Source organism: Dama dama, chromosome 14, assembly GCF_033118175.1.
Source record: "Dama dama isolate Ldn47 chromosome 14, ASM3311817v1, whole genome shotgun sequence".
In the NCBI taxonomy this organism is placed as follows: Eukaryota; Metazoa; Chordata; class Mammalia; order Artiodactyla; family Cervidae; genus Dama; species Dama dama.
Window position 1 is genome coordinate 39,640,231 of NC_083694.1, and position 14,296 is coordinate 39,654,526.

A 14,296-nucleotide genomic window follows, 5' to 3' on the forward strand; every position below is an offset into this window, starting at 1 on the left:
TCTGACCTAACATTTTTAAATGATGGCTCTTAGTGCTGTGTGGAAGAACAGACTGGGCCAAAGAGTGGAAGCAGAGAGACCATTACAGTAAAAACCGGTTGCAGTGACCCAGATGGAAGACGGTGGGCATGACAATCATAGCCCAGGAGCCAGAAAGTGATTCTCCTGCAACCACAGAGCTAGTCCCAAACCCCAAAGTAATAGCTGTAATGAGGCAGTGCTAATAATCTTTTCTCTCTTTCCCACTCTCCAAAGTAATGATTTCTGATCTGTTTGCTCTCCTCTTGCAGTACCAAATTTTCATTCCAATGGTGAACAAAGTTCTGGTGAGACACCGAATTAACCATCAGCGCTATGATGTCCTCATCTGCAGGATTGTCAAGGTGAGCTTCGTTTCTACTCTCAAGCCCCCTCGTCGTCTTTCTTAACTTGTATTCTTAGCAATGGGAGTATATGTAGCTTTTTAGCTCTGAACTGTGCTGTGCTGAGTTAAGTCGGTTCAATTGTGTCCAGCTGTTTGCAACCCTATGGACTGTAACCCACCAGGCACCTCTGTCCCTGGGATTCTCCAGGCAAGAACACTGGAGTGGGTTACCACGCCCTCCTCCAGGGGATCTTCCCTACCCAAGGATTGAACCCAAGTCTCCTGAGGCTCCTGTTTTGCGGGCAGATTCTTTATCGCTGAGCCACTGGGGAAGCCCTTTAGCTCTGAACTAGGGATTGGCAAGCTTTTGTCAAGATAGTGCATTTTTTTCAACTTTGCAGGCTTGATGGTCTCTGATGAAACTACTCAGCTCTGCCACGGCCACCTGGAAGCAGCCATAGGCATACATAAGCACATGAGCCAGGTTGCATTCCAGTAAAACTATTTATGAACACCAAACTATGATTCTGTAATAATTTTCATGTGTTGCAGAATATCAGTCTTCTTTCAGTTATTTTTTCAGTCATTAAAAAAATGTAGAAACCAGCCTTAGCCCTTAGGCCTGACAAAAACAGGCAGCTCCTTGCTGCCCCAGCTCTTCATCGCGTTTATTGCTCACATGCCAGTTGCATGCTCACACTCCTAAGTCAATGCTTGTCAGCAGCCAGGACTGATCAACGCAGGCTGGTCTCAGTGCAGAATACAGCCCGTTCATGATTCATTATGTCTGTTCCTGGAATCATACCTAAATCCTGGCTCTTCCAAAAGGTGGGACCTGCCTGAGGTTTAAGGGTGTTTTCTAACCTGGAGCAGCTCTTGGAGTCACAGGTGTTCTGTAAACTCTGGTTGCAGGGGTATACCCTGGCTGATGAGGAGGAAGACCCTCTGATTTACCAGCATCGAATGCTGAGGAGCGGCCAAGGTGATGCCTTAGCCAGTGGACCAGTGGAAACGGGGCCCATGAAGAAACTGCACGTCAGCACCATTAACCTCCAAAAGGCAAGTCCATTGTGTCCTGGGGGGACTTGGAAAGGAGAGCCCTGCTCTTGTCACTTGTTCAAAACTTTCAGCTCTTGCCATCTTCTGTCTAAAATAACCAAATCCAGGCATTTTTCTGAAAATCTAGATACCATGAACTTAGGTTATTTTGTCTTTCACCAGGTATCTGAATTACACAGTCTTTTAATATAAGGAGAGTAAAGAACAAGGTGTCCTTTTATGTTCCCTTGGAGCTTTGGCAGTGGAACTTATTTTTTTTTAATAATTGTATTTAATTATTTTATTTTTGGCTGTGCTAGTCTTTGTTGCTGTGTGGGCTTGTCTCTAGGTGCTCCTCTCTAGTTGTGGGTCATAGTCTTCTCATTGCAGTGGCTTCTCCTGTTGTGGAACATGGGCTGTAGGGCATGTGAGCTCAGTACTGGTGGCTCTTGAGTTCTAAAGCATAGGCTCCGTAGTTGTGGTGCATGGGCTTAGTTGCTCCACAGCATGTGGAATCTTTTCGGATTGGGGATCAAACCTGTGTTTCCTGCATTGGCAGGTGGATTCTTTACCACTGAGCCACCAGGGAAGCCCAGTGGAACTTGTTGCAGTTTGCATTCTCATTTTTTACATGAATAGAACACAACCAGTCAGCCTTGTAGTTAGCACTGAGACTGGTGCAGGCTCTTTAAAGCAGTCTTTCACAAACTTCTCAGACTCACTGGGCTTAACCACATGCTGGGGGACTTGTTGTTAAAATGCTTGTTCTGATTCAGGCTCAAGCTCAGGCCTTGATAGTCTCCATTTCTAACAAGCTCCCGGGTAATGGCTGATGTCAGTGGTCCATGGGACCACACTTTGAGTAGCAAGGGTTTAGATCTATGCAGGTTAGTACTGGATTCTCTGTGCTGACCAAAGCCTGGGCTAAAACCAGCTTCTCATCACATATGCTACCAGCGATCCACTTACAAATAGGCAGTTTCAAAGTATCTCTGATGGATCTAAACAAAGTAATCATATACTTCACTGACTTTTAAATAAATTTATCAGCTTGCTTATTTTCCACAGTTTGCATCAGTCTTTAGTACTTCTGGTGACTGAAAGCAGCTCCCAGTTTGGATTTCAGCATAGTTTTCTTTCCTTTATTACCAGTTGACCCAAGGCAGCTGCACTTCTGTGTAGCAGCAGATAGAGGTAAAGAACTGGGCAGAGCTGGTCCCAGCTGACTTGGTCTCTTGGCCAAGCCCATAAGGATTTGCACACAGACCTGTGTGCATGTGCTCACACACAGCTTTTGAACACTGGCCTTTACTCCTGACATCAGCCTTTACTCACATAGGCAACTGCAAAGTAACCACTGCTGAGAAAAGTATGATTTAAGATGAAAGTGGTAAAATACCCCTGGATCAGGAGTGATGTTGCTCTCCTGTGTGTGTTTTGTAACTGCTAGTCCCAGACCTCAGGAGGAGAAAGGTCATCAACACCTGGCATTCCCAAGTGGTTGCTGAGGCCACCATGCTAACACCTCACCCTTGAGGGAGGGGCTGGACAAGGAGACCAGATGCATGTTTCCACCCAGATATTTTCAGCCTCCCTTGGTGCAGAATGTCCTTCCAGCCAGGCAGCTGTCCACCCTGCTTTAGGGCTTTGTTTTCTTTACTTTAGGAAATTCCCCAGTGGTCTAGTTTGCTTCCAGGAAGTTTTGCTTTTTACCAAGGATTTGGAAAAAGTAAGCATAACCTTTGCCAAAGGAAAAAGAAGGCATCTTAGTTTGTCTCACCTGAAAGAATACGTCAAGTTCAAAAACCCTAAACAAAGTTCTCCACAGCTAACGCTCAGATTCATTTCATCTAAAAGTAAATTGTGCTTGTACGTATTCATGTGATGATAACTAGGGATTAGTATATTTGTCAGTTTTAACCAGCTTTCAAAATAATAATTTGCCACCTCAGTCACCCTTCTATTGGCTATGCTAATAGAGGATTTACATAGTACAGAAAACATAAAAACCATTTGTATATACCTCTAGCCTGCCTCCAAGATTTTCAGCTGCTTCCCTGTCTTATGGTAATTAATTCGGGCTTACCTTCTAAATGAATAAGCTGGCGTTCCATCAGCGTGCACCAGTGTTACCAGGTGAGGCAGTCCGCAGAGGGTGGATGGTGAGAGGAAACTGACTGGAGTTTCGACAGTTGCTGTAAAACCCAGAGAACCGAGAGTTGATGATGTTTTAAATTACCAAGCAGTGGGGAAAGGCCCTGTGAGGCACGCATCCTGTTTGACAGATTGTGCAGTTGTTCACTAAGCCAAAATGTTTTGGAGAGCTATTTGCTACCATTTATCAAATGGTACCGATGTTAATGATCACAATAACCACCGTCTGCATTTGCTGAGCACTTCCCATGTGTCAGGCACTGTTGTGAGCACTTTATATGTATTGATTCATTTAATCTTCACAGTAACCATGTGAGTTCAGTGCTATCATTACCATCCCTCTTTTATGATGTGGACATTGAGACACTGAAAGGTTAAGAAATTTACCCGATGTCAGCCAGTAGATGGTGGAGCCAAGGATATGAGCCAGGTATGACTCCAGAGACCAGTCTCTTAACCACTGTGCTGCGTTGTCTTCGCCTTACCCAAACTCAGCCTCACATCTTTAGAGGGCAAAAGATGTTAGTACTACTTCCTTGTATACAACTGACTTTTAAGTACCTTGTAATATAGTGCTGCTATGCAGAGACTCACTGTGTAGGCTGGAAACCAGCAATCTGTGAATTGAAAAGGACTTGATGTTCCCATTTCATTCCACAGAATAAGGTCTAAAAGTCTTTGGCATCTAGTGTCCCACTTCTTTCTAGTTCAGGAATTCTCATTGTGTCAGTGAGAATCCACATAAATTTGTAAGCTGTCTTTTACAGTATCTCTACTTCAGTTTTTGACTTACAGTAATAGTTTATGTACTGTCACTTATTGGTAACTCATCAAAAGCTACAGCAGACTTCTGTTTCATCCCAGGGAGGTGATGGGTTGGGTCAGTGGTGGTCAGGTGATGTAGCACACACAGGTCTCTTTCACTCCCTGGATGACTTCCCTTGAGAACTTCTGCTCTAACTTATCTGATCCTCCCTTCGTTTAGGGAGGATCAACCTGTCTGTTCTGCCAGAAAAATCTTTTAAGAATATATTTTAGAAGTTAGAGATTTAGTAATTAGGGCTAGGCCAATTCAGAGAGAAGTCATTTTGATAATAAGAGCAACAGTGTTTTGCTCGTTATTCCAGCTAGACCCTTTAGATGCATTTTTCCTGGATGAGGAAGACTTAAGACTCAGATGCCACATACAGGTAGTTTGCCCAGAGTTTCTTCAGCAGCTGAATGGCAGGACCAGGATTCCAGCCAGGTGTTTCTGACTTCAGAGTAGCAGGCACTCACACATAGAGCACTAACTTGTGCTGAACGCTGTGCAAAGTCCATTACACGTATTAACTTAGTTAATCCTTAAAACACCCTCTGAGGTGGGGACTGTTAGCCACACTTTACAGAGAAGGAAACTGAGGCACAGAAAAATTAAGTAACTTGCCCAAGACCAGGCACCCAATACATTACATAACTGGGATTTGAACTCAAGTTGCCGAGCTCCACAGAGTGTAGCTGCTGACCAGTACCCTTCATTACCCAGCCCCAGGGCCTGAGTCTTTCCATCCACCTCCCTAAGCTGCCCCTGCTAGTAACTCTTGGTGCCAGGAGAGCTCAGAGTTTTGAGGAAAATTGAAGGGGATTAACTGCAAAGTAAAAGTTCTACCTGTTCAGCTCCTTTTGTCTCATTCCAACACAGTGCTGTGTCCTCTGGGCTTTGTTACACTATTGATAATGGTGCAGATCTGAGCTTTTCCCCTCTCCCTGTGTGACTGCGCTGTCAGATGAGCCAGTGTCCCACTGCAGGGTGCCCTGGGCCCTTCCCACACTGCTGGAGGCCATTCTGCGTGTGACGGTCCCCATCCACAGGGGCTGTGGAGCTCTCTGCCTGGCGGACAGTCGAGCACAAATGAGTTGTAAAACAGGCGTTCTCTATATTGTGTTATATTCCAGAGGTTGCTGCTTTTGTTTTATGACTTTAATTAAATATTACTCTTTTGTATTTGTACTCAGGGAGTTTTGTCATGAGAGGTATAATTGTATAAACCAAAGAAGTGGGATAATCTTTAGATAAGCAAGGGCTCCTTAGAATAGGCCCTCACAGCTGACAGTTTTCCTTTGTCGCCTGTGGTGTATAGGCCTGGGGAGCTGCCAGAAGGGTCTCCAAAGATGATTGGTTGGAATGGCTGCGGCGGCTGAGCCTGGAGCTGCTGAAGGACTCCTCGTCACCCTCCCTGCGCTCCTGCTGGGCCCTGGCACAGGCCTACAACCCGATGGCCAGGTGCGGTGTGTCAGGGCTCCCTTCTTCCCAGCTTCACATTGTGATCAAGAGGACCAGCCTGTAGAAAACAATATATAAGAATTAGTTTTTATTAGCAGTAAGAGTAAAAAGGTATTTTTAATTTTGTTAACTTCTGGGGTAAAAAATAAAAAGGCAAATTGAACAAGCTCTTATTATAGGAAGAGGATCCATCTTAACCTTGCTAATAGACCTTTCATTAGTAGATTTAGGTCCAAAATTTTAATTACAAAGTCATTTATAACTCTGAAAACAGCTGTGTAATAGTTTACTATAACCTGTTTCCAATAATAGTGATGTTCCAGTTACACATGACTGCATCATAAGTCCCCAAGTCTTAGTGATCTAAAACAATAGTCATCTAAAATTATTTATTCTACTCACAAATCTGCAGTTTGGGCAGGACTTGTGGGAACAGTTTGTCTCTGGCCCACCCAGTGTCAGCAGGGGTATTAGTTCCAGGGCTAGAAGGTCGACTTCCAAGATGATGCATTCATACATCTGCCAAGTTGGGGCTGACAGTTGGTCAAAGGTTCTGCCCTGGCCAGGGCCTTGGTTCCTCTCCATGTGGACTGCTCCATGGGTTGCTCGGGCTTCCTCACAGAATACTGTCTTAATTCAGGAGTGAGTGTCCTCAAGGGACTGACAGAGAAGTGCATGGTGCTTGTACAACCTGCCTTGGAGGTCATGAAGTGTCACTTCTGCCCCATTCTGTTGTCAAAAGAAGTCACAAAGACCCACTCAGGCTCAAGGAGAGGAGATGTGGATGCCACTTTTTTATAGGGGAGTGGAAGAGGGAAATGGCAACCCACTCCAGTATCCTTGCCTGGAGAATCCTGTGGACAGAGGAGCCTGGTGGGCTGCTGTCCGTGGGGTCGCACAGAGTGGGTCACGACTAAAGTAACTTAGCATGCCTGCATGCATTGAAGAAGGAAATGGCAACCCACTCCCGTATTCTTGCCTGGAGAATCCCAGGGACAGAGGGGGCTGGTGGGCTGCTGTCCATGGGGTCACACAGAGTCGGACACGACTGAAGTGACTTAGCAGCAGCAGCAGCAGGAAAGATCCTAGAAGAATGTGTGGAACAGGATCTAGTGCTGCAGCCATCTTTGGAAAATAGAATTTACCTTAAAAATACTATAAACCTTACACAATGATTCTTAGTCATTGAAAATTTGGTTTATAGAAAGTTATAACACATATAGAAGATTTATGGTATAATGTAAGTGAATAAAATGGAAAACAAAGTGGTGCAAATGTGGGATTTCAACTATTAAAAATATGTGTACATAGGAAAAAGATTATAAAGTAATACAATGATTATCTCTAGGAGGTTTTAAGGAGCAATTATTTTCTTTTTTTTTTCCTTATTTTCTAAGTTTTTCTACAATGGACAGTGCTTATTTATAATGAAGCATGATTTCATTAGCAATCTTTTCATTAGCAGGGACCAAAAAAGTGAAGTATTCCATTTCACTTTCATCATCACGACTGGTTTACTCTTTGGAGTGTATTTCGCAGGTATAGAGATGGTCCCTGAGACAGCTACTTGGATGCCATGATTTGGTTCATCTGATTTCTTTCAAATATTTTTTAATGCTTAAAAAAAATTGTTCTTAAGGAGTCTCTGTTTGAAAAGTGTCTCTGTGTGCAGATTTCACATTCTCTATTTCCATAACATGCAGAAATAGTGTTTCCTCTCGTCTGCTCCAAGTCTTTTTTAAGCACATCCTCAATCCAAAAGAGGTTTGTGATAAATACACACATATGTGTCTGTCCCCTTAATGCCAAGCATGTTCATTGGGGAGCCATCGTAGCCTTGGACCTAGATCAGAAAGCTTACTTCTTAATGTGTACACAGGACTTCTTTTGGTCTTCATGTTACCCTATGAATTTCAGATTTTGTTTTCTTTCATCAGATTCCAAAATTATGTATATATCAAACTGACCTAACCTTTTAAGTATGTAAATAAAAATAGATGTATAGACATCAGGTGCTTAAGCCCATACATTATACAGGCATATCCTGTAGTTTCCAACTCCCTCTCCACACATTCGCCAAAAGAGAGAGGGTAAAGATTGAAGTCCAGATGTCGGGTAGCAAATGTGTCCACCCGAGTGGTGCTGTAGTGATCTTAAATCGTCTTCATGATTCTGGGAATGGTACCTCTGTTCCTGCGTCTTCCCGAGGCCCCAGCTGTTAGAGGTTTGGCTTAGGGAATGTTTTAAGACTTAACAGATTTGGGTTCTGTTTTCTAATGCTTCTAGTTTCTTAAGCTCTGTTGTCACTTTGTTTATGACCACCCAACTAAGGGTTCTGCTTATGTTTTGAAAAGCAATAGCAGATGCTGCCTTTACGACTTATGATCTTAGTTTGGCCATTGCCTGAGAAGAAACATCCCAAGAATTGTTTGAAGATGAATGTTAACTGAATCTGTTATGTCAACTTCTATGTTAAAAGTCCCTTTCTGTTCATCCTCTCCAATGAAGAAGAGTGATGCAGACACTGTGGAGACAAGTCATTTTGTTCTGCTCTTCTTTCTCCCCACTCCATCCCGCCCCCACAGTTTTCCCTGGACCTGTATTGAAAAACTGAACAGTCACTAGCCACATGTGCTTATTTCAGTTTAGGTTAATTAAAAGTAACTAAAACTTAGAATTCAGTTCCTTAGTCACACTTATCACTGTTCAAGTGCTCATTGACCAGTGGCTGCCATATTGGGTGGGGAAGATAGAGACCATTTCCAGCAAGTTCTGTTGGACTGCCTTGGCCTATACAACCATTATCAGTGCCAGGAGTAGCTTGATAAGTTGTAACTTTGTGGCACCAGTCAGAGGGAGGAGGAGCATTTCCAACACTTGTGTCTACCCCTGTTTGCCTTCAGGGATCTCTTCAATGCTGCGTTTGTGTCCTGCTGGTCTGAGCTGAATGAGGACCAGCAGGATGAGCTCATCAGAAGCATCGAGTTGGCCCTCACCTCCCAGGACATCGCAGAAGTCACACAAACCCTCTTAAATTTGGCTGAATTCATGGAACACAGTGACAAGGTGAGCCTGTCAGGGAACCAGCTGGTGGGAGGAGGGGAAGCACTGCACAGCCCACTCTTGCCTGTGCCTGTCTGCCATTTGTTTCCTATGGTGTGGGGTTCTGCTCTCCTCCAGGGCCCCCTGCCATTGAGAGATGACAATGGCATTGTCCTGCTGGGCGAGAGGGCTGCCAAGTGCCGAGCATACGCCAAGGCACTGCACTACAAAGAACTGGAGTTCCAGAAAGGTCCCACCCCTGCCATTCTCGAGTCTCTCATCAGGTAGGCCACAAATCCTTTCTGTTTGATGCCTGCATCTCGCATGACCTCTCTTCTCTCACTGCCTGGTGCCAGTTCCCTGGAGGCCCTTGGAGACCTCTGCTCTGTCAAATCTGCTGTCAGGTCTGGCCACATGTGTAAATGAGTTGTGGTTGCAGGTGACCTTGCCTGGTACTCTAGCCAGAATTGTCACTTCTGTTGACCCTTAACACCTGGGCTCCTGTTCTTTTCCAACCTCTGCTTACTTGTCCTGATGAAATCAGCCTAAAGCAGTTCTGTGGCCAGAGCAGCCTAGGTAAGATAGATTTTATGTCTGGGTTAGACCGCGCTCTCTGGCCTGGGAGTAGGAGCTGATTTCTGTGCCTCAGAGACAACCCACAGGCAGGCTAGGGTTTTATTGACTAAATATGTTGGTACCTGAGCCTTCCTCCGTGGAGTGCTGTAAATGTAAAAGGCAGAGCCATGTCTGAAATCCGGTGGTTTTTTTCTTCTCATTTGCTTATGTTCTGTCATAAGGTTTTGAGTCTTCTGGGTATGGAAAAAATAGGTTGTTTAATAAATTTTTCACTGTTATGAAATTACAAGCAGCCTTAAATGTTAGCTCCACAGCTCCTAGAGAATTGTTTACTTCCCCTAATGATTATCGGAGAATATTAACTCCGAGATCTAATTATCTTCATGTAAATGCTAACATGGTAGATTATTTCACTACAAATAGTTTAGGAAAACTCATGCAGCTAATCAGGACCTCCACTGTAGCTGAAACAGCCTGCTGTGAGTGGCACTCCCTTCATTTGAAAGGATAATCAAATAACCAAGTTCTCTGCTAACTCTGCTTTTGAGTAAATGCTAAACTCTGCTCCTTTGAGTGTTTTACAAAGTGACCAAAAAGATAGAGATAGAAGCGTGTTTTTGCCCAAATAAATTGGACTTGGAGAGAATGCTGATTTCTAAAATACCACACAGGAACGGTTATAAATGTGCCATCCTGTGGGTAGGCCTCAGTTTCAAATTAGGCAGAAGAAGACACCTTCCTTCCTTCCTTCCTTCCATCTCTGGCTTATACAATGCAATCTTGCGTCATAGCTGGAAGAAGACCCCATAGCTGAATATTGTGACTCAACATTAATTAACTAGTTTTTGCACACTGATTTCCTTGCTTGCCTTTTTCTGTTCGATACCTCTCTGAAATTTCCCTCATCCAACCCCCAGTTTTTTCCATATTTGAGACAATCACTGAAGCATTAGTGTTTATGCAGATATGTAGTAGAAGATGTAGTTAGAGGCCTGGAAAAGTGTTCCAGAAGGTCATTTAACTTCTTAAAGCCAGTGTGATTGAAAATGTTGAGTCGCTGAGTTGTTCTGATTTTTGCAATCCTCTGAACTGTAGCCTGCCAGGCTCCTCTGTCTATGGGATTTCCCAGGCAAGAATACTGGAATGGCTTGCCATTTCCTTTCTCCAGTAATTGAAAATACATCTTTGGAATTCCTTGCAGATTGATACTGGCTTTAAGAAAACAAACAAAAACCTCTGGTCCCAGTGAAGCCTGGGCCTCTACACTCTGGTTGGTTCCAAGTCTGGTTCAGCTCAGCTGGTTCAGGTTGAGCTAAGCTCAGCCCTTCAGTTGGTTTCCTGTATCTTCCCGGTACCCATCTTTTTTGTTTCTACTTGTAGCTTTTCCTGCTGAATTTCTAAAACTGCTTTTTCTCAGCACCATTGCCACATTATGCTGTCATATTCAGTGAAGAAAGTTTTAAGAAACAGCCTTAAGCTGCTTATTCAGAAGTTGCTCTCAGCACTACCCCAGTCCTCACAGACACTCCTCCCAGGGCCCAGACCCTCCTCCAAGACTTTGGTTTTGTCTTGGAGGCATTGCTGTTCGGTAAGAGGTTGGCTTCCCTTCCTCACCGTGGCTACTAGAGATCTCAAAGCTCAATTCCTGGCCCACCTGTATCACATTGCAGACATCTTAGCTGTTTTTTCTACTGCCCTCCTCCCTTCTCTAATTTTATTTTTCCTTCTGTTACTTTCTCTTCAGCATTTGTCATTTATTTTAAAGTTTAGTAGCTCAGACCGTAAAACGTTTGCCTACAATGAGGGAGACCTGGGTTCGATCCCTGGGTCGGGAAGATCCCCTGGAGAAGGAAATGCAACCCACTCCAATATTCATGCCTGGAAAATCCCATGGACCGAGGAGCCTGGTGGGCTACAGTCCAGGGGGTCACAAAGAGTCGGACATGACTGAGCGACATCACTTCACTTCACTTCACTTCATACATGTTTGAGTCAACTGCCTTAAATTCTTTTTGAAGCAATCAGATTAATCGTACACAGAAACATCTTTGCACAATTGATTCTTAGTTTTTATTTTTATTATAAAAAGTTGTGCTGTGCTGACAGTACTGTTCTCTTGCTACTGGATCAATCTGTCGTCCTACCTGTTGAACTTTTTATTTACCTGCTCCAGGACACATTAAATCCACATGTAATCCCCGAACTGGGGCTGACAGCCTCTCAAAGCTGGATTTATCAGTGAGTATAACTGCTTATTTGGGGAGCAGAGAGTTAAATGAGTATTTAGGTACTTTGAAACACATGTGCTCCTGAACTTACACATGTGCACAGTTTTTACTTGGCATATTAGCATTAGGATAAGATCTGGTGTCCTGCTCATTCTTAGTTCATTCAGGACTGTGTAACGAATTACCATAGGCCAGGTAGCTTGAACATCATTTATTTTTCACAGTTAGGAGAAAAATCTAGAAGCTTGGAAGTCCAAAATCAGGGTGCCAGCATGGTTGGGTTCTGGCAAGACCCTCTTCTGGGTCGTTGATTGCCCTGTGTGTCTCCTGGGGTCTTTTTATAAAGGCAATAATCCCTTTCATGAGGTCTCCACACTCATGGCCTGATCCCTTCCCAAAGGCTCCCATCTCCAAATGCCATCACATTGGGAATTAGCCTTCAAAATATGAATGGAGGGTTGGGGGGTGCATCAGGGAGATTCTGTCCACAGCACCTGCTTCTCTTTCTCAACCCGAAATAGAAGAGAGGGTCTGATCAAAACTGGTTTTCTCACTGACCAGCCCCTGACATGTTATCCCATTTTAAGAAAATTTTCTGATTGAGAAAATTCCAGCGCTTTCAATTGGCATCAGCTCTGCCAACTGCCCATCAGTCCTATTCTCTTTCGCACCCTTTGTACCTTCTCTCACACACCCTGCAGGGTGTGTCAGAACACAGTGCTCTTCACCTTTAGGAGAGCTGAGCTCTCCTTTTTGTAGTTCTGTCCTCTTGAAGGTAGAGGCTGTGTTGTGCTCACCTTCAAGTCCTTGGAATCCATGTCACCCTGCCCCAGACAAGATGCTTTAAAAGTGATTGTTGCTGTCAGAACCTGCACCTCTGTGGGTTACATTCTGTGTTTTCCTTCCACCTGCTTTCTCTCGTCTCTCAGACATTTTCTCAGAAGGGTGAGGTAAACCACAGATGCTGAATTAGGGCTTTGGTGTTTTGGTTTTTGTTTTTTTTACGGTGACTTTTTTTTGACATTAACTTTGCCACAAAAAGGTTTTTATTTCAGTTATTCAGTTTCATATCTATATAAATATGAGTCAATTTCAAGAACTATAGGTTTTGATTAATATAGGTACTTTGTCCCCCCCAACTTTCTTGAGGAATGATTGACAAATATAATTGTGTATATTTAAATGTATACCATAATGATTTGATATGCATTATAGAATGATTACTAAGATCAACATAACCACCTTACATGACTGATTTTTTTATGTGTGGTGAGAATGCTTAAGATCTACTCTCAGCAGATTTCAGATATACAAAACTATTTTGTTAGCTATAGTGCATTAGATTTAATGCTGTGCATTAGATCCTAAAAAGTTACTCATCTTGAAAGTTTGTGCCCTTTGACCTATATCTCCACATTTCCCCATTCTCCTGTCCCCCGACAACAACCATTCTAGTCTCTATTTTTATGAAATCACTTTTAAAAACATGATTTTGCATGTGTGATACTATATGTTATTTGTCTTTCTCTATCTTATTTTACTTAGCTTAATACCCTCCAGATTCATCCATGTTATCACAAATGGAAGAATTTCTTTCTTTGTGGCTGAATAATAGTACATATTATATATGTGTGTATATATTTACACACACACGTGCTATGTATTTATTTGTTTTTGGCTGTGCTGGGTCTTTGTTGCTGTGCCGGCTTTTCTCTAGTTGTGGCAAGCTGGGACTGATCTACGTGGCGGTGTGCAGACTTCTCATTGCAGTGGCTGCTCTTGTTGCAGAGCTCAGGCTCTAGGGCGCACGGGCTTCAGTAGTTGGGGCTCCCAGGCTCTAGAGCACTGGCTCAATAGTTCTGATACATGGACTTAGTTGCTCTGCGGCATGTGCAATCTTCTTGGATCAGGAATTGAACCCATGTCTCCTGCATTGACAGGTGGATTCTTTACCACTGAGCCACCAGGAAAGCCCAAAGTACATTTGGGGTTGTTTCCGTCTCTTAGCTATTGTGGATAATACTGCAGTGAACATGGGAGTGCAGATATCTTTTCAAGATAGTGATGTTGTTTCCTTTGAATATGAACCCAGAAGTGAAAAATTGCTGGATCACATGGTAGTTCTGTTTTCAATTTCTTGAGAAACTGCCAGACTGGTATAGTGGTTATTCCAATTTACATTCCCACAAACAGTTCCCTTTTCTCCAGTTCCTTGCCAGCACTTACTATCTTTTGTCTTTCTAATAATCATCATCCTCCCAGATGTGAGTTGGTATCTCACTGTGGTTATGCTTTGCCTTTCCCTGGTGATTAGTGACGCTGAGCACCTGGTCATGTACCCACTAGCCATTTGGACGTCTTCTTTAGAAAAAGGAACTATTTAGGTCCTTTGCCCATTTTTAAACTGGATTATTTGCTTTTTTGCTATTCAGTCATGTAAGTTCTCTATATATTTTAAACATTAACCCAAGTATTATGGTTTACAGATATTTTCCTCCTGTTCTGTAGATTGTCTTTTCAGTTTTTTTATTGCTTCTCTTGCTGTGCAGAAGCGTTTTAGTTTGAGGTAGTCCCACTTACTTATTTTAGTTCTTGTTGCCTAGAGCTTCCGTTTTCTTTAGTTGTGGGGTA

At 43.3% G+C, this 14,296-nt stretch overlaps 1 protein-coding gene across 1 annotated transcript in view; it reads left to right on the forward strand.

Annotated features, from left to right (window-relative positions):
- Positions 1-14,296, forward strand: part of MTOR (mechanistic target of rapamycin kinase) — a 121,456-nt gene that overhangs the window by 37,751 nt on the left and 69,409 nt on the right. Inside the window, exons 24-28 of the mRNA XM_061160412.1 lie at positions 291-383; positions 1,277-1,423; positions 5,677-5,819; positions 8,723-8,885; positions 9,000-9,145. Coding sequence (XP_061016395.1) covers positions 291-383; positions 1,277-1,423; positions 5,677-5,819; positions 8,723-8,885; positions 9,000-9,145 — 692 coding nt within the window. The remainder of the gene's footprint in view (positions 1-290; positions 384-1,276; positions 1,424-5,676; positions 5,820-8,722; positions 8,886-8,999; positions 9,146-14,296) is intronic.